The sequence below is a fragment of the Hydra vulgaris genome, chromosome 05 (genome assembly GCF_038396675.1).
Source record: "Hydra vulgaris chromosome 05, alternate assembly HydraT2T_AEP".
NCBI lineage: Eukaryota > Metazoa > Cnidaria > Hydrozoa > Anthoathecata > Hydridae > Hydra > Hydra vulgaris.
Genome location: NC_088924.1, coordinates 17,175,001 through 17,195,000, shown reverse-complemented (window position 1 = coordinate 17,195,000; position 20,000 = coordinate 17,175,001). Strand labels below are relative to the sequence as shown.

General features: G+C 28.4%; 1 protein-coding gene across 3 annotated transcripts in view; it reads left to right on the top strand.

The window, feature by feature from the left end:
* Positions 1–20,000, top strand: part of LOC136080637 (A disintegrin and metalloproteinase with thrombospondin motifs adt-1-like) — an 89,029-nt gene that overhangs the window by 37,081 nt on the left and 31,948 nt on the right. For all 3 annotated transcript variants that reach the window (XM_065797542.1, XM_065797541.1, XM_065797543.1), the window contains exons 8-9: positions 10,527–10,685; positions 12,835–12,987. In XM_065797542.1, the coding sequence (XP_065653614.1) occupies positions 10,527–10,685; positions 12,835–12,987 (312 nt within the window). The remainder of the gene's footprint in view (positions 1–10,526; positions 10,686–12,834; positions 12,988–20,000) is intronic.

Below are 20,000 nucleotides of genomic sequence, written 5' to 3'. Positions count from 1 at the left end.
CAAAGCATTTGTGCGTGGTTTTTTTCTTCCACGTTTCCTTATCAAAATAGAGTAAATTTTTTCTGCAGTGCTTAATTATACGGATAGTGTCCTCAGTAATTTCTAAATGGGAATTTCCAAATTCTATTGTTTTATCTAAAATTTCTGCTGTAATTGAGGGGTAAAAATCAATAATATCAAATTGTATAAATGTGCATTCATTTTTATTGTTAATTTTAGAAAACCAATCTATAACAAAGGCCACAACTACGCGTTAATTAATAAAAATAAACATATAAAAGAAAAAAACACTGATTATTGTAATTGTAAACAAAAAATAGATTGCCCTCTTAATGGAAAATGCCTTTTGAAAAATGTAACTTACAAGTGCATTGTCTCCTCACAAAATAACCCTGACAAACAATATATTGGCTTAACCGAGGGGGAATGGAAAAAACTTTATGCCAACCACAAACAATCGTTTAAACACAAAATATATTCAAAAGTGACTATGCTGTCAAAATATATTTAGGATTTAAAAGAAAAAAAAAATTTTAATTTACAATAGTCTATTCTAAAATCTGCCCCTGCCTATAATAACATTTCCAAAAAATATCTGCTATGTTTGCAAGAAAAACTTGAAATAATTACACATTTAAATCGAAAAAATTTAATAAATAGAATATCTGAATTAATTTCTAAATGTAGGCATGAAAATTAATACCTCTTAAAAAATTATAAAAACAAATGACCAAATTAAACTATTCCCATTTCAAAGAAAATTATTTAATAATTACTTTCTGTAGCTTCCCGTTAACAAAAAAAATATAGTAATTAAAAATTTTTTTTATAATAATTTATAACTTCCTAAAAAATATTTTTTTCTATAAATTGAATTTTTTTTGAGATTTAGTAACTCTTCTTGATGATCCAGCAATGGTGAAACTTAAAGTAGAAGATAAAAGTTAGATAAGTGTTTTTTACTAATTTATATATACAGTATTGGACAAAACAAGTGCAACCAAATAATCCAAACTTAGTTTCTTTATATAAAAGTGTTGCATTTTTTCAATTTAGATAAATAACTATGTAACTGTTTAGAGACAAAGTTCTTCAAGTTTTATTCATCACAAAGTTCATTATTTGTACACGAAAATTAATAAATTAATCAAAAGTATTAAAAAAAGTTGATTTCCTTTTGGACGAAACAAGTGCAACTCGACAAAATGTTGACCAAGCTGTATTTCACTATCAATATTTTGTGGCAAATCCTTTGTTGTCGATCACAGCCTTGCATCTTCGAGGCATAGATTCGATCAGGTGATCAATGAAACTTTGTGGAATCGCTGCCCAGGCCTTTTGGATTTGTTCAAACAGTTGATCCTTATTACGAACACCTTCACGATTATTTCTGCGGTTGACAATCTCGCAGGGTTGAGATCCGGAGATTAAAGCAACCAATCCATCATCAATAGGTGATTGTCTTGAAACCACTGTTTGACTACTTTTACAGTGTGTTTCGGATCGTTGTACTGCTGAAAAACCCATTTTATTTACATATTCCATTCAGCATGAGGTAGCATAACATCTTTCAGGATATTTTTATACATAAAACGGTCCATTATTCCATCATTTCGATGTATTAGACCTAGACCGTTAGCAGAAAAACACCCCAAGACCATTACATTGTCTCCACCATGCTTCACGGTCTTATGGCAGTAATGTAAATCAAGGCGTTTTCCGGCCGGTCGACTTACACGGCAAATGCCATCGCTCCCAATGATGTTGAACTTCGATTCATCACTGAATAGGACAGTTTGCCATTTCTGCACATTCCAGTCAATATGAGATGTAGCAAACAGGAGTCTTTTTTTCTGGTTTTTTAGTGAAATCAGCGGTTTCTTTGCGGGGCGTCAAGAAAACAATCCTGCTGCCAACTTCCCCGTAGAACGATATTTGGAACATAGTCTTGATACGGTCCATTTTTTCACGCGATATTTATTAGAAATACTTTTTTGTGACATTCCACTTATGTAATCGCCAATAATTTTCTTTCTTAGTTCCAATCCAAGACTGTCTGGAGCCATTTTTGCACATGAAGTCATAAAAATAATAAAAATAAATACTCACGCATCTCAAGGCTTACCGTGTTACATTTACCTTGTGATGATACAATAATGCTCTGTGGAACACAACGTCTTGGTTGGATGTGGACTGTATTGATGTAATGAAACACTTGTTGTATTTCACTTCTTAGTTTGATGTTCTTGGATAAAACACTTTGATAAAACTCACTTCGATATACTGTTTTGATAATACTGACTGATTGACTTCCATATACTGACTGAATTACATGTCGATTTACATGTCTCTTATATAGTAAAATGAACCTGTGTGAACATGTTCTGGAAGATTCTAGATGCTTCTTTTCGATGCTTCTGGAAGCTTCTGGATGCGTTTTGATACTTCTGATTGTTTCTAGATGCTACTGGATGCTTCCAGATGCTTGTTCTGGAAACTTCTAGAAGCTTCTGCATGCTTCTGAAAACTTCTGGAAACTTCTGGATGCTTCCTTTAATTATTAAAAAACATCCGTGACGTTGACACGGACCAGACTTAAGAAAATAAAACAAACCAAAAAATTTGCACTTGTTTTGTCCGCTGCAAAATGGCACTTATCAACGAAATTCTGCCTGTGTGTTGTCATCTGTCAGCTGATTGCTCATGTCATGGCATGCTATGACTCCAGACTCCTGAACTGTTTGCTGTGGTAGTATAGTTCGTTTCGTTTTTAAGACATGTAAAATAAGAAACACTTTTTAGCATTTTTCGATGTTGGTTGCAAATGTTTAGTCCAATACTGTATATATATATATATATATATATATATATATATATATATATATATATATATATATATATATATATATATATATATATATATATATATATATATATATATTAATATATTTATATATCAATGTATATATATATATATCAATATATTTATATATCAATGTATAATATATATATATATATATATATATATATATATATATATATATATATATATATATATATATATATATATATATATATATATATATATATATATAAATAAATATATATATTTATATTTATATATATAAATATATATGTTAAATATATATATATATATATATATATATTATTTATTTATATATATATATATATTTATATAAAGAGCAATAATAAATTAGCAAAAACACATATCTAGTTTTTAGTTGTTTTCAGCAGCATGTTTCACCATAAGTAGGTTCATTAGGAAGCTCCCTGATAAACCTACTAATCAGTAGGTTCATCAGGAAGCTTCCTGTATATGTATATGTATATATATATATATATATATATATATATATATATATATATATATATATATATATATATATATATATATATATATATATATATATATATATAAATATATATGTATATATTTATATATATCTTTTTTTTTTTTTTTTTAAACATCTTCGCTTCCAACAAGGCTGCAAGCAGCCACTAATTAAAGTTGGAAGTTACTGTAAGAGAAAAGATGAAGATTGTAGAGCAAGATAACGATTGACGGACGATTTAAAAGATTGCAAATTATATGAATCAGGAAAGCAAGATGAAGGAAGCGAATTCCAAAGAGCTGATGTTCGAGGAAAAAAACTAGACGAATAACCGTTTTTGGAGCACTTAGGAACAGTCACAGAAAAAGGATGACACTTAATTGAATGACGAGTAACACGAGAATGAATTTTAGTAGATGGCACAAGAGACGCTAGCTCTTTCAAGCAGTGCCCATTATAGTATTTGTAGAAAAGAGAAAGAGAAGCAACATTACGACGATGTGATAATGGTTGAAGGTTGGCTGCAAGAGCAGGCCCAACTATGTTTACAATGCGTTTTTGCACCTTGTCTAAAAGAGAAAGGGCATCATTAGAAGATCCGCCCCAGATATGGCAACAGTATTCCATACAAGGCCGGATTTGAGATTTATAGAGGTAGAGAATAGAATCCAGAGTAAGAAAGTGGCGAGCTCGATAAAGAGATGCAACCTTAGCAGATGCTAATTTTGCAACCGATTTGATATATGGTTTCCAAGAAAGATTGGAAGTAAGAGTTAATCCTAGAAGATGAAGAGTAGGTGACTCATCGAGTACATCACCATTCATAAATATAGGAAGATCTAAATTATTGCGATAACGATTGGCTGAAAAAAATTGGATTTTATCTGAATTAAAGTTCACCAGCCACTGTGAGCCCCATGCTGTAGCATAAGTGAGATCCTTTTCAAGCTCAAATGCCCCCTTTAGGCAATCAGAGGGATTTGGTTTCTTATCACGACAAGAATAAATGGTAGTATCATCAGCAAACATTGCCACCTTAGATGTGAGAATATCTGGAAGATCGTTAATGTAAATTAAAAAGAGTATAGGGCCAAGGATAGAACCTTGAGGAACCCCTGAAGTTACAGAATAAGAAGAAGAGTGTTGTCCATCGAGGACAACTTTTATGCTACGATTGGAAAGGAAGGATTCAATGATCTTAAAGATGTTGCCGGATACACCATAAGATAGAAGCTTATGGAGAAGACCAGCATGCCAAACTTTATCAAACGCTTTTGAAATGTCAAGAGCGATGGCCTTAACCTCTCCACCTTCATCTAACGCACGATAAAACCTGTCAGTTATTACTGTTAGCAAATCAGCTGTAGAACGAGAAGATCGAAATCCATATTGATGGTCAGAAAGTAAGTTATTAGATTCAAGATGAGAAATTAAGTGTTTGTTAATTAAAGATTCAAAAACCTTGCTTATGATAGGAAGAAGACTTATGGGACGGTAGTTAGACGAATCAGATCGCTCCCCAGAATTTTTGAAGATAGGGATAACAGATGCGGCTTTCCAGCAGGCTGGAAAACAAGACTCTGATAAGCACTTGTTGAATAGTTTTGAGAGTATAGATGACAGCTCTGGAGAACACTTCTGCAAGACAATAACAGGTATGTTGTCTGGGCCACAAGCTGTAGAAGAGTCTAGACAGGAAATCACTTTAGATACAGATGCTGAAGTGATATGAATGTCAAGCAATGAATCAACCTGTTTGTTGGCAATATCAGGTAGAACGCAATTAGTGGAATCAAGAGATAATATTGATGAAAAGTTTTTAGCAAACAGTTCGGCTTTGTCTTTAGGTGAGGTGACAAAGTCTGAACCATACAAGAGAGGTGGAATTATAGATTTGCCCTTATTATTGATATTATTAAAGAATCTCCAGAAGTCACGAGAGCCTAATTTTTGAGATGAGATACGAGATTTCATGACCTGAGAATAGCGGGTTTTGGCGTTAGACAAAACCTTTTTACAATTGTTTCTAGCAGTAATGAACAGACGTCTGTTTTCTGGAGAATTGTTTTGGTGATAAATATGGAAGTAACGGTTTCGATTTGCAATCGCAGCAGCACAGTGTGAGGAAAACCATGGAGGAGAGTGAGACTTGACCTGGAATCGTCGAGAGGGAATAAAAGATTCCATGCCAGCCTGAATTCACGAAGTTATATAAGAAGCACATTTGTCGACAGGAAGTTGAAAGATTTCTACCCAAGGGCCATCACGAAGAAAATCACGGAAAGAATCCCAGTCAGCTTTACTGTAGTTGAAAGAGGTTCGATAGTAGGGGTATTCAGGTGATGAAGAAGAATGAGATATTAGTTTTAGAGAGATCAAACTGTGATCAGAAGCACCTAAGGGTGAATGTGGAGAAACTGAGCACTGACTAGGATCAGAAACAAGACATAAGTCCAGTAGAGAAGGTAAATGATTCGGGTTGTCAGGAAAGCGAGTTGGAAAGTTGACTATTTGAGTTAGGGATTGAGAAAGGCAAAAGTTGTGGGCTTTAATGCCTGCAGAGTCACTGACACTAGAGCCAAGCCATTCAGAGTGGTGAGCATTAAAGTCACCGACAACAACTATATTAGCTGATGGATAAAGAGAGAGGGCTTGGTCAATATGATCAGAAATAACATCAAAAAGTGTACAGTCTTGAGATGAAGGAGATCGATATAGAACAAAGAGAAAGGCAATAGAGTGAAGTGGTGCTAAACGAAAGCACATGAAAGAATAGTCTGTGGATTCAAACCTAGTTTCACGACAAACAGGTGAATTCTTACGAATGTAAATGCCCAGGCCAAGCATGTGACTATTGGAGTCTTTACGAATCAGAGGAAGATAACCATCAACACTAAGATCACAAGATGAGACAGCCGAACTCAAATTAGTCTCACAAAGAGCAAGTAGGTCTGGTGAACTTTGCAAGAGATAAGACTCAACAGAAGAAAAGTTACTTCGAAGACCACGAATATTAGTGAATGATAGGTTTAGAGAACTTGGTGATGATGATGGTTTTTTGTGTTTTATAGTTTTTGGTACTTTATTCATTTTTAAATTAGATTGAAGAACTTGACTCAAAGCATAGATAGTACTCAGAACACCGTTTAATAGCCCAAGCAATTGCCTCATTACTACTAATAAACCCTAAGCCGTAACAAAGGGCTCCAAATGTGGCCTCCGCAATGCACACCAAAAGTACAAACAGGGACACCATCCATGCGCAACATGGCACTGTTAATACTTTGATATTTTTCAGCTGTTGATGGAATCAGCCTCTCTGGGAGCTACCACAGAGTTCGGGAAACCTGACTACCAGCCGGCCTCAGAACCATAAAACTGAGTTTTAGAGCTGTACCCTCATAAGGAGATAATAGAATGAGTTGCCTAGTCATAAAAACAGTGACACAAGCAAACCCATGCATTGAGTCAAGAAGATCCAGCATTCAACATCCTAAACTGGAAACAATGTATTAAAAATACATCTGCGCCAGCCTAATAGATGAAGAAGGGGTGCGAGGCTGGTCAACAGATAGAATCTGTTTACCCCTTAAATCTATACATATGTATATATAAATATATATATTTATATATAAAATAGTAAATTTTTAAGGTATATGTTTTAAGGTATATATGTACATACTATTATACATAAACCTTTAAATTTAAAGTTTAAATTTTCCTATAAATTAAAAAATTTTTAATGTGAATATTGGGTATTGCGCTCTTATGTTAAATTAATTTGTTGACCTTAAACTTACTATAATTAAATTTTTGTGCAACAAATTTGATTCCTTAGTTTGTTTTAAAGTCCTTAATTTGTTGTTGTTGTGAAGTCCTTAAGTTGTTGTAAAAGTTAAAAGCCCTATGTATAAATCATATTGTCATTATGTCACTATGCTTTTGTACATTTTTTTAAACTAAAGTCATCATTAAAGTCTTTTCTTCTATGTATAAGGTGTCTCTTAAGGCATTCGATAACAGGTTTTGTTAGTCATGTTTAAGTTTTGAGTGTTTTATTAACTGCCAATACAGATATAGCTTTGATATCCCCAAAAATTTTAAACTATGAAAAACTAAAGTTATTACGTAATTATTTACTAACTTACACTTATTGCATTAAAAAAAAAGAACATAACTTAAACTCAAAATTTTAAAACTTTCAAAATTATGACACCTGACAAGAATTTAAGCACTTGTAAACTATTCAGTGTAAAATACGAGTGTGAAAAACGTCATCTTTAGCTTAATTTGTCTCAAAATTTTACAGAGTATTTTCAGTTTAGAGAAAAAAAAATTTACTTGTTTTTGTTATAATAATATTTTTTAAAAATAGATATGGTTCGTCTCACTCCTGCAGCCAGCTGTCAAAAAAATTTTATTTTTTACTTTTTATAAAATAAAAAGGAATTTTAAGAGTTGAGTTACATACTTCTTTGAGCTTCTAAAACAAAGGATTATTTGGACCATTTGATTTACTGTACTAATAAATTTTCCATCTTTGAACAATATTTCTTTCATAAATGTGATGTCTGCATGCTAGGAGAAGTTGAGGTTGTCAAATGTTATGGGTGACCAATTTTTAGAAACTGTAACAAAAACACAGTTTATAAGAAATATCAAATAAAGAGGAAGATGCAGAATTATATTTTTCTGTGTGTCTCCAATACAAGAATGAGGATGAGGAATCCCAAAAAATTCAGTCTGTCCACCTATCTTAATGAAAACAGAAAAGTCTGTCAAGTTAAAAAGTTATTTTATGTATGTATGTATGTATGTATGTATGTATGTATGTATGTATGTATGTATGTATGTATGTATGTATGTATGTATGTATGTATGTATGTATGTATGTATGTATGTATGTATGTATGTATGTATGTATGTATGTATGTATGTATGTATGTATGTATGTATGTATGTATGTATGTATGTATGTATGTATGTATGTATGTATGTATGTATGTATGTATGTATGTATGTATGTATGTATGTATGTATGTATGTATGTATGTATGTATGTATGTATGTATGTATGTATGTATGTATGTATGTATGTATGTATGTATGTATGTATGTATGTATGTATGTATGTATGTATGTATGTATGTATGTATGTATGTATGTATGTATGTATGTATACATATATACATACGTACATATATCTTGACCTGTTAAGGGAAGTCATGGAATGGTGTAATTATGGAAAAAAAAGTTTTAGTTTTTATAAAAATTAAGGCATCTTATGAAAAGAAATATTAGTTAAAGAGCAAAAAATCTTTTTTATGGATAACCTTTATACTCTCGAGTCCTTAATACAAGGGAGGAGGAAGGAATAAAAAGAAGGAAAGGGGTGGGAATTTTAGTCTAGATCTAATGAATGGGAGGGGGGAGTGGGAGGGGTTTGATAAAATGAGGGGAGGGGAGGGGAGGGGTTTGACAAACAGGAGTGGAGGGGGTCGGTGAGGAGTTTGAAAAAAAAGGGAGAGGGGGGATTTTTTAATGTTACGATAAAAGTATTTTTTATAAAAATTTAGTTTATTAATCAAAACTAATATTTTTTAAAAAAGATGCATAAAACATGCATAAAACTTTTTAATTCTAGTGTGGCTTGTGATCAAATGCGCATTTTCTAACAGATGTTTTATAATAATTTCAATAGAACTTAATATGTTGATATAAGCTTTAAACTTTGTTGAGAAAAAAACCAAAAGCTCATTTTCCACATGTCGAGATTTACTTGATCAGCGATTTTTAAAGCCTATTTACACTGAAAGTTTTTGTTTTTATCAGTGACTGAAGTAATTATTTTCTAAGTTTTAAGGCCGATTTTCAGTGATTTTTTTTTTGTTATTGATATTAAGTAAAAATTTATAAACGAGGGAAGGGGTGGAGGGATACTAACAAGCTTGGGGTGGGTGGTAAAATTTTCAAAAAATTAATAAACGCCCCCCCTCCTTTTACGCCATCGGCAGCTGCCGTAAAAGTTCCGGAAGCTGCTGTTGCCCAAACTACCAATTATTTTATGGAAAAACCCATTGCATGTAAACGAAAGTTTCCGTAACAAACAGATTTTTTCCATTAAAATACAATGGGTTTTGCACGGAAATTTCCGTGTTTCAAAATTTATTTTGAAAGAAAAAACATTTGTGTTCAATTTTTTTAAATGGATATTTTCCGTACAAAAAATTTCAAATAGATAAAAGAACCAGTAATGTTAAAAGGAACTAGATTGAAATTGCCATTTTTACATGGTTCATTTGTTTAATAATAGTGGGTTTTTCCTACTATATGTACATGCTTTCTTTGAGTTTTGATATAAATTTATTGGAGGCCGAATCCAAAATTGAAAAATTATCTTAATTAAAACTATTAAAACAGCTTTCACTTGAATGAATTTGTTTATAAATGTGTAAGTTTTTTTATCCCTTTTTTGGTGCTTGATTATTCGTGTCTTTAAATGGCAAGCAGTTTTACCAATATAAGAGGATTTACATCCTATATATATATATATATATATATATATATATATATATATATATTTATATATATATATATATATATATATATATATATATATATATATATATATATATATATATATATATATATATATATATATATATATATATATATATATTTATATCAGGCCTGTAGCAACCGGGTGGGCAGGAGGGGCATTTGTCCCCCCAATAATTTTTCAAATAAATAATTTTGAAGAACTTGAGTGAAAAAATGACTTAAAAAAAAAAGAGGTCCTTAAAACTATTTCAGGGAAGTACTGCCCCCCGATATAATTTTTGTTCTTATGACCCTGTATATATATATATATATATATATATATATATATATATATATATATATATATATATATATATATATATATATATATATATATATATATATATATATATGTATATATATATATAGATATATGTATATATATATATATATATATATATATATATATATATATATATATATATATATATATATATGCATATATATATATATATATATATATATATATATATATATATATATGTATATATATAAATATATATATATATATATATATATATGTGTGTATATATATATATATATATATATTTATATATATTACATTAAATATAGGATTATGGTCAGACTGGAACAATTGGTCTTCGTGTAGTATATTGTGTGGTGATGGAGTAATGGTTAGAACACGTTTGTGTGGTAACACGTTGTATCCTATTCAGTGTAGTCATGGTGCCTTGCTTAATGAAACAAAAAACTGCAAAATTGATTGTAATGGTAAGTGAAGCAATTATAATGCGCATTTATAACAGTTGTTAGTGGTTGTTATTTACGATTTTATTTAAGATTAATAAATTAGAATAGAGTTGTTGTCAATACACTGTATCTTCATAATGCATTGTGTTTATTTTATTAAGTGAATAAGATTTATGATAAAGATTTATTCTTATATGTTTCTCTTTTTAATGAATAAAAATTATTAGATTTTGCCATAAAAATAAAAATATTTTAAAAGTGAATCAGATACTTCTTGACAACGTGTTGGAGTAAAAAGACCTCTGATCAGAGAGCTTGATAAAACTAGAGATAAATGGAGGAGCAACTATTTCAAAATATCACTTTTAGTTGTGAAATAAAATAACACTGAAGACATTACCAGCCCAAGCAAAAGGCTAAATGCTTTTTTATCAATAAAACTTTAAAATATTCAGAAGTAAAGCAACAACTTTGTCTTGCAGTTGATGGAGATATTCCAGAAAATTAGAAAATGTCAATACAATTCTGACTCTAATTTAAGCTTACGAATTGGCCTACCAAACTACTTGTTCCATTCAAACTCATTCAGGTTAGCATCCATGCTATTGGTGCACACCTTATTCAAACCTCCTTCAGAGAAAGGTATGTCAAGAGTAGGATCAATAAAAAAATGTTTAATAGATTTACTTAAAAAGGACAATACAGAATAAAAGCCTAAGATTTTGAAAAAGTCATCCATTAGTCATTTTTTCCAATATCACATGATTTAATAATGATTCTAGAACAAAATCTTTTTATGGAGATTGTCAATCAAATTTTGAAAATCTAGCTTGAAGATTAAGCAGCTTCACCTTCAGATGCAACCCTATCAATGCCAACACTTCAGTGTCAATAATTATCACAAATTGTTGCAAAACACTGACAGCATGGGTAAAATGGCCTGATATTTTTTCAAATGATCAAGGCATATGTTAAGACACTTAGATCCTTCAAAAATGCAGTTTCATCTTGTTTTGGCAGAACACTGGAAAAAGACTTGAAACTTTCAAAAATGCACATCTCTCCTTACCAAAAAAAGCACCACAATCTCATGTAGGCTTTTATCATATAGTGTAACTTGTTAAAAAAAAGAGAAATAACCTCTAGGTGTTTACAATGATTAAGCAGTTGAAGCAGCACACATAGATTTTTAAAAGTTTTGGTGAAGATATTGTTGTTTCAGCATTCATCCAGGTTATGAAAAGCAGCTTCTTCAATGTGTTATTAAAAACAATAGCAAATTTTTGTGCAAGCAAATTATTTACATTGTAAAAGTTTTTTATAAGAGAATATATGTTACTACATTCATGTTAATTAAACAAAACTTATTTGAAAAATTAAACATAATTTATACTATGTGCTATTTCTGCACCCTAACTCCAACTTGAGAATAAATAATTAATGACTGCATTCTTAAAATTTAAATTAAGTTCCATGTCTTGCTTTATGAGCTTAGTTACTTGCAGAACCCAAGAAACATTAGAAGGACTGACTTTTAGTTGGTTTAAATATTAAAGTTAAAGTAGCAATCATCATTTTTTTGTGTTTTTGTTTATTGTTTATATTGCTATGTACCCCCTACCCCCCTTTTTTTTCTTCATAGGAGTTTAGTAACTTTTTCTTTTCATCACTATATCAATATCCGGATACCTCAGTGGGATCACCACAACAAATAACATCAAACAAACCGTGTTGTTATTTGTTGGGTTGTTCCTTTATATATTTATTATTATAGTCTATAAAATTTGTTGCTAATATTTTAGTTATTTTATATTTATTTTACTCATTTTATTACTTAAATCTCCCTTTTTAATCTCCTTTTTTAATTTGTTAAGTTGGTGAGATTAGATCCAATGATCTTGTTATAGTTGATTTTGCAAATCACTCACTGGCCTAACAATTGATTTTATGTAATAAAGATATTAGGCAACATTTTTTTGAGTAAACATGTTCATCAAATTCAATTAAGAAAGCTAAACTATCTTAAAAGCCTAAATTTTGTGAAATGTATCAGTTTCTTTTAAATAAAATTAATGTTTAAAGTATTAGCTAATATTACTTATTTAAAATTTAAAAAAAGTAATAAATCAAAGTGAAATAGTAAAATTTAATATTGGTTTGGAATTTGTAGGCAACTGGGGTAATTGGGGCACATGGTCTACTTGCAGTTCTACATGCGAAAGTGGAATATCAAAAAGAACAAGAGAGTGTAATAATACTGAATATTTATGTGATGGAAATAAAACAGAATTTAAAAGTTGTAACAATATCCAAGCATGCAAAGGTATATTTATAAGAATAACTATTGTTAAAATATCAAGGTATATTGTAGGAGTAGAGTTTTGTTTTCTCAATCCACCTAAATATTTCTGTAAATTTTTTAAACTTATTGTTATTTACTTATAAACATGAAAAATATTTTTCAGAAGTATTATTTTATTAATTTTTACACTTTATTAATTCATTAATTCTATGATATGTATATGATATAATGAGTTGTTTCCAATTATTTATTAGCATGTTCTGTAAGGCTTATTTTATATAAAAGTTTTCCTATAATAGTATAAAAGTATTCATTCAAAAATAAAACCATTAAAAACAATATTATCATCATCTAATTTGTTTATTTGATTTTGTCTTATAACTTAAGGGGGGAATATTTTTTAAATTTGATTTAATTTTTTTTAAATAATTTCAGATTTTCTTCATGACTAGTATCTTACTTTCTCTTAATTTCTTTTTCTTAATTAGAACATAGTTAAAATCTACTTGATTGAAATAGTTTATAATAAAATAAATAAATTTTTCTTGATAGTAAATTTACGAGTTGTTTCATATTCAATGTGCCTTCAATTAGGTACTTCTTAAAGGGCTTTGTATATATATAGTAGTTGAGGACTATTTTATATATTTTTTTCAGATGTTGGTTTGAAAATTATTTCTTTAATAAGGTGATGTTTTACTAAAAGTATTTGAAGTAATAGATTTTTTAAATTTACATTTATATGTATATATATACATATATATAATATATATATATATATATATATATATATATATATATATATATATATATATATATATATATATATATATATATATATATATATATATATATATATATATATATATATATATATATATATATATATATATATATGTATATATTCCTGTAGTTTATGACAAAGAAAACGTGTTCGTGGTAAAAAGGCTCTTCGCTTGTTTGTGGTATTAAAGCTGAAAAAAATTAAGGCTAGATTATATCAAAACACATTAATATAATAGCGGGAAGTAATTAAACCACAAAAACGCAAATTAAAAGACTAAAATGTTTTTAAAAACATTCTAAATGTTTTTATTTTGTTTTTTCAAAATAAAAACATTCTGAATATTTTTATTTTTTAACTGTAAAACTTGCTTTGAGTGTTGCCACATCAACAATCTTATAGCCTGACTCGCAACAGAGTGCTGCTAGATTGACTGAAAAGTAGTCTGACTTGCAATGAAGTGCTGCTACATCAACTGAGAAATAGCCTGACATGCAACGGAGTGCTGGTAAATCTACTGAGGGTTTGGTTAGGGCAGGCAGTCTATCAAACAATATATATATATATAAAATTTTTTTCTGGTCTTTAAAATTAATGCAACCTAAAACTGACATTTTATGTATCTATATGTATGTATATATCTATCAATCAGTAGTGGACAGAGCGTGCAATCACACTCTATTCCTGACCACGTGTTTATTTTATTTTTGCGACAACTTAACCACTGCTTTTAAAGTTTTTGTTTTAAAGTCTGCGGTAATAAAGCAAGAAATTGCTATTAAAGATTGTATACTTTAAAAGACATCAGAGTTATCAAAAGATATTATATTGTTAAAAAGTGTATTTTTTACAATAAATATAAATAATTTTAAAACAATTTGTGCAATTCATTTTATAAACAACAACAAAAGTGATTGTTTTAATAAACTTTTTAAAGAATCAATATGTTTAACAGTCAAAATGTAACAAAAATTTTTTTTTTGCTATGTAAACTTTTTTATAAAATTTGTTTACACTAAGCTTTTACACTAACACTTTTAAATAAAGTTTTAAAATGCTCTAAGATAAATGATCATAAAATATTAAATAAAACTTTTATTTCAAATGTTTTTTATTTTTTTGATGAAGGTAATTTTTTTAAAACAACTTGTATTCATAAACAACGACAACAAAGAATGCGTTTCAATAAACTTTTTCTTAAAATGTTATTTGATAATTTAAATAAAGTTATTATTTTTTTAAAATAATAATTAGATTTAAGTTATTTTTTCATTTAAAAAAGTTTACCTAATTTTATAAAAACATTAGATAAGATTGATGTTTTATAGTTTGTCGCTTTGGTTTTGTTTTAGTAGAATTTAGAAAAAATCTTTTAATTTTTTAAAATATTTAATTAAAATTATTTATATTATTGTTTTATTTGTTTATGTATTCTTTTTTTGATTTATATATGAAAATACATTAATAAATAAAAAATAATCGTAAAAATATTTTTATTTAGACATTCGTTATTATGTATCATTTGTAAATGCACAAAGTATTAATTGCATAAAGGAATTAAACACGCAGAACAACTCTGGTTTGAACTAATATTAAATAAAGAATCTCTTCTTATAGGATGCATTTATCGCCCACCAACTAACAACATATTGGCCTTCAAGGAAATTACTAGATCCATGTCATATTCAAAATCTCTTATTAAAAACAAAAATTTCCAAGGCCTTATTATTACTGGAAATTTTAACTTTGCAAACATCAAGTGGAGTAAAGGTTAGACAAATACAACAAGTAGTGATACCAGTTTGAACACCAAATTTGCTAATATTATTTTTGAACACCACCTCTATCAACATGTAACCAAACCAACTTAAACACAATACAATGGTTCTTTAAAATATACACTTGACCTAATAATCAGCAAATCTGTTGATCGAATTAATGAGATCATCTTCGGTCCACCTCTAGGAAATAAATCATAAGGTCACTGCACTTTGTCCTGGCAGTATTATTCATCTAATGCTACTATCAGCAAAAACCTCTCCAGAAGTTCTAAATTTGCATACAATAAAGGGAATTACAATGTATTTAATGATTATCTTTCCAATTTGGAATGGGAAAAACTTTTTCGAAATTTAGACACAGTTGAATGCTACCAACTTTTTTGTAATATCTACAAGACCTGCTGCTAAAATTTCATCCCTTTCATTACTTTTAAAAAAAACAAAACGCAAATCACCATGGATAACTTGTGAACTGTTATTCTTAATCAAACACAAGAGAAAGCTGTGGTTTCCCAACATTAACAGCAAATGGAAAACCATTCCTCTGGTTAAGGAGTACAAACAAAATAAGGAGTACAAACAAAAGCAACTCGTGATGCAGTTTGTACCCATGAAATTTATTTATTTAATGACAAAAAAAACCCAAAAACTTTTGTTTATATTAATAGCAAACGCACTGTAAACAACCAAATTGTGTTGTTACAATCTATGACAGGTGAAATTAGTAATGACCAAGTTTTTATTGTAAACACACTAAACAAACAGTTTCAATCTGTCTTTACCATTGAACCTCGCAATCAAACAAACTCTTTTTATTAAACAAGCAGCTGTATCACTTCCTTACATTCCTTATTATAAATTTTAAACTGACGCCATTATACCATTTAATTAAAACTATTTTTATTTTACGCCTGTAATGTCTTCTTTTTTGAGGGTTTGATTTATGTAGTTTTGTAACAATTTTGTAACGTTTTTTTTTACAAACTCTTTTTATTAAACAAGCAGCTGTATCACTTCCTTACATTCCTTATTATAAATTTTAAACTGACGCCATTATACCATTTAATTAAAACTATTTTTATTTTACGCCTGTAATGTCTTCTTTTTTGAGGGTTTGATTTATGTAGTTTTGTAACAATTTTGTAACGTTTTTTTTTACAAACTCTTTTTATTAAACAAGCAGCTGTATCACTTCCTTACATCTCCTTTGATTATGAGTCTGTTTGAAGTCACCTCGTTACTCTTGATGGTTATAAATCTGTAGGTATGCTCTAACGCAATAGCGACTCCACTAGCCATGATCTACAAAATATCAATGGAACAAGGCATTTTACCAAAGCCATGGCTTGTTGCAAATATGACTCCTTTGTTCAAAGGAGGTTCTAAAATGAACCCATAAATTGAGCACCAAATGGTAATAATTTGCCATTTAATAAATGCTTTTACTATATTGTTAACAATTAATATAGTTAACAAAAAGAATTTGTTAAATACTGTAACTTATTAATGAGTTACACTCTAAGTTAAAATTATTATTTTTATTTTAATCCTCAAGATCAAAAATTGTATAGGTCAGGCTTTATGGCTAAATAGAATCATATTTAAGTAAGAAAATCTAATTGTTGAGCCAAATAATCTGGCTAGAACCTAAATTGTTATTTTAATCAAGTTATCCTTATCACAACAATGGCAACAGTTGTATTGGTTTTTACAAAATTTGCTGCTAAAGTTATGACAATTACTCAAACCCATAATAAATTAAACAGTTAATTTAATTATAGTTTTTGCCATCATCAGATTTCGAAGGGTTTATATGCTGTCGAACTTAAATATTCCTTTTTGACTACCTGCCTAAGCCATAACCCTCTGCACTTGCATGTACACTCTGCTGTGCCTGTTCCTATTTAAGTCAGTCGATGTATCAATACTCCACCGCGTTTGTTCCTGTTTGAGTTAGTCATATACCAACTTTTGGTAAAAGGATAACATAAAAGATATGGTCTCAAGAGAAATCATTCTAAAGACTCTGTAATAGTATTATTTAGGTAATGTATTAGTTGTAAAAAAAAAGTTAAATTTTATTTAAAAAGTATTTCTCTCAACATTAGAACAACATTGTTATGTTAGGACAAAAAAAGTTACTTAAGACTTTATAAAGCTCTTTTTGACATAACAAGAGCAAACAAGGTTGTTTTTTTTTGCCGCAAAAAAAATGAACTTGACAAAATGTTACGATTTCTTCTTTTTGTATTTTTTAATGGGATTATATATATATATATATATATATATATATATATATATATATATATATATATATATATATATATATATATATGTATATATATATATATATATATATATATATATATATATATATATATATATATATATATATATATATATATATATAATCCCATTAAAAAATACAAAAAGAAATGAAAGAATGGGATTATATATATATATATATATATATATATATATATATAATCCCATTAAAAAATACAAAAAGAAAAAATCGTTTATCGTTTCGGTAACAAAACGAATCATGTTTGCGTAACAATACCTAATGTTACTTGTAATATTAACTTTACAAACATAGGTTTGTAACAAGTATAAAACCAAAGTTTGTATTTTATAAGCAATTTTTTAAAGAATAAATGGATAGTTCATGCAAACCCAAAAGCTCTTGTAAGAAGCTGTTTTGAGGAGCAGCTTGTATGATTCGTCATGTCATTATTCAAGTGACTATTTTTATGTTTATTTTTGCACTATTAGATAATTTGAAAAACATAAAAATCATAAGATTAAAAAAAGCCTTCAGTAGGCAAAAACTACATAAAAAATAAACCATCAATTGCTGTAAATATGAACCAAAGTGTCAAAGTGTTAAATCTTTGGTTTCTTTATTTGAAAAAAAAAAGTTGAATGTATGAATAAATAGTATGTATTATCGACTGAAAAACATGGTGCATGTTGTGTTAAGGTGTGAAGTTTACAAGTTTTTTTAAAGGGTGACAGTTTTTAAAGCACTGATTACACTGAAAGCTTTTATTTTTATCAGTGGCAGTTTTATATATTTTTTTAAGTTTTGAAAGCGAGTAAGTGAAATTAAAAGAAAGCAATTGTTTTTTAGTTGAATACAGCAATTATTATATAATAATATTGAATATTAAAAATATTATCATTTATGAAAAAACGATTTTCATAAATGATAAAAATTTTTACCACTAGTAAAAAGAAGTAATCTAATGAGTAATGTAATGAAGGAAGTAAAAAAATGAATTGATACAATATATCAATACTTAACCTCATTTATAATATTGGCCTACGAAGTGAATCATAGAATTATAGAAACATATCATAAATCATAAAGCTATTTCAAACACTTTTTTAAAATTTAAATGATTTTATTAAATTTTAGTTATGTATTTTCCAAATTACATTATGATTATTATTCAAACCTTGTTTTTCAAAATTCTTGTTTTTTTCAACTGGTCAACCATGACCAACTAGAAATTTTATTTTGGGAGGGCAATATTGCAATTTTAGTCATTTCAGGCGGTTGTTGACTGTTGGCAGACCATTATTGTCCACACTGTAGGTTTAACAGTATAAGAATTAAAAATTGTTAACTAAAAAAGAAAAAATTGCATTTTCACTAATTTTTATGACTATTTTTTTTTACAAAAAAAGTTTTCTACAATATAATTAACAAAAGTTTTTTTTACAAAATAATTATTTTTTTGAAATTTTCATATCATTTTACTTTATGTAAGACCCAACATTATACACTTTTAAAGGTTGTTTTTTTTGATAATATTAAAATGTTGAAATTAGTAGTATTTTATTTTTCATTAATAAGAATATGTTAGCTAAGAAACCGTTACATTATTGTTAGGAAATAAATGCTTAGAAACATATTTTTAAAGATATCAATATAAAGTGTTTTTCATTCAAATTACCTAGTTTGCCCAAAATTTGCTGTGCTTTTAATTATTTTTCTAATAAAAGCGACTATATACTTATATACATATATATTTATACTTATATAAATATATAACTTGGTTTCTAAAGTTTATCTATGATATGAACTCAACTTGATATGCACACAATCTTGGTACTTGAGGATCGTGTTAACTATTTTTTATGCTTTATTTTGCGCAATAAGATAGTTTAATAAACATAAAATATTTTGATTAAAATGCTTTAATAAAAATCATAAGAACAAAAAAAGATGCTAAAGTGGGAGAAACTACAAAAAATAAAAATAAACCATCAATGGCTGTAAAAGTGGACCAAAGTATTGAAGTTTTAAAGCTATGGTTTAAAAAAAAAAATTGTTTTTCTGAAAAAAAAATTGTTGAATGTATGATAAAATATTGTGTATTATCAACTAAAAAACATGGTGGATGTAGTGTTAAGGTGTGGGGCTGTTTTTGTTGTATACCTCAAGTAACTTTGTAAAAATG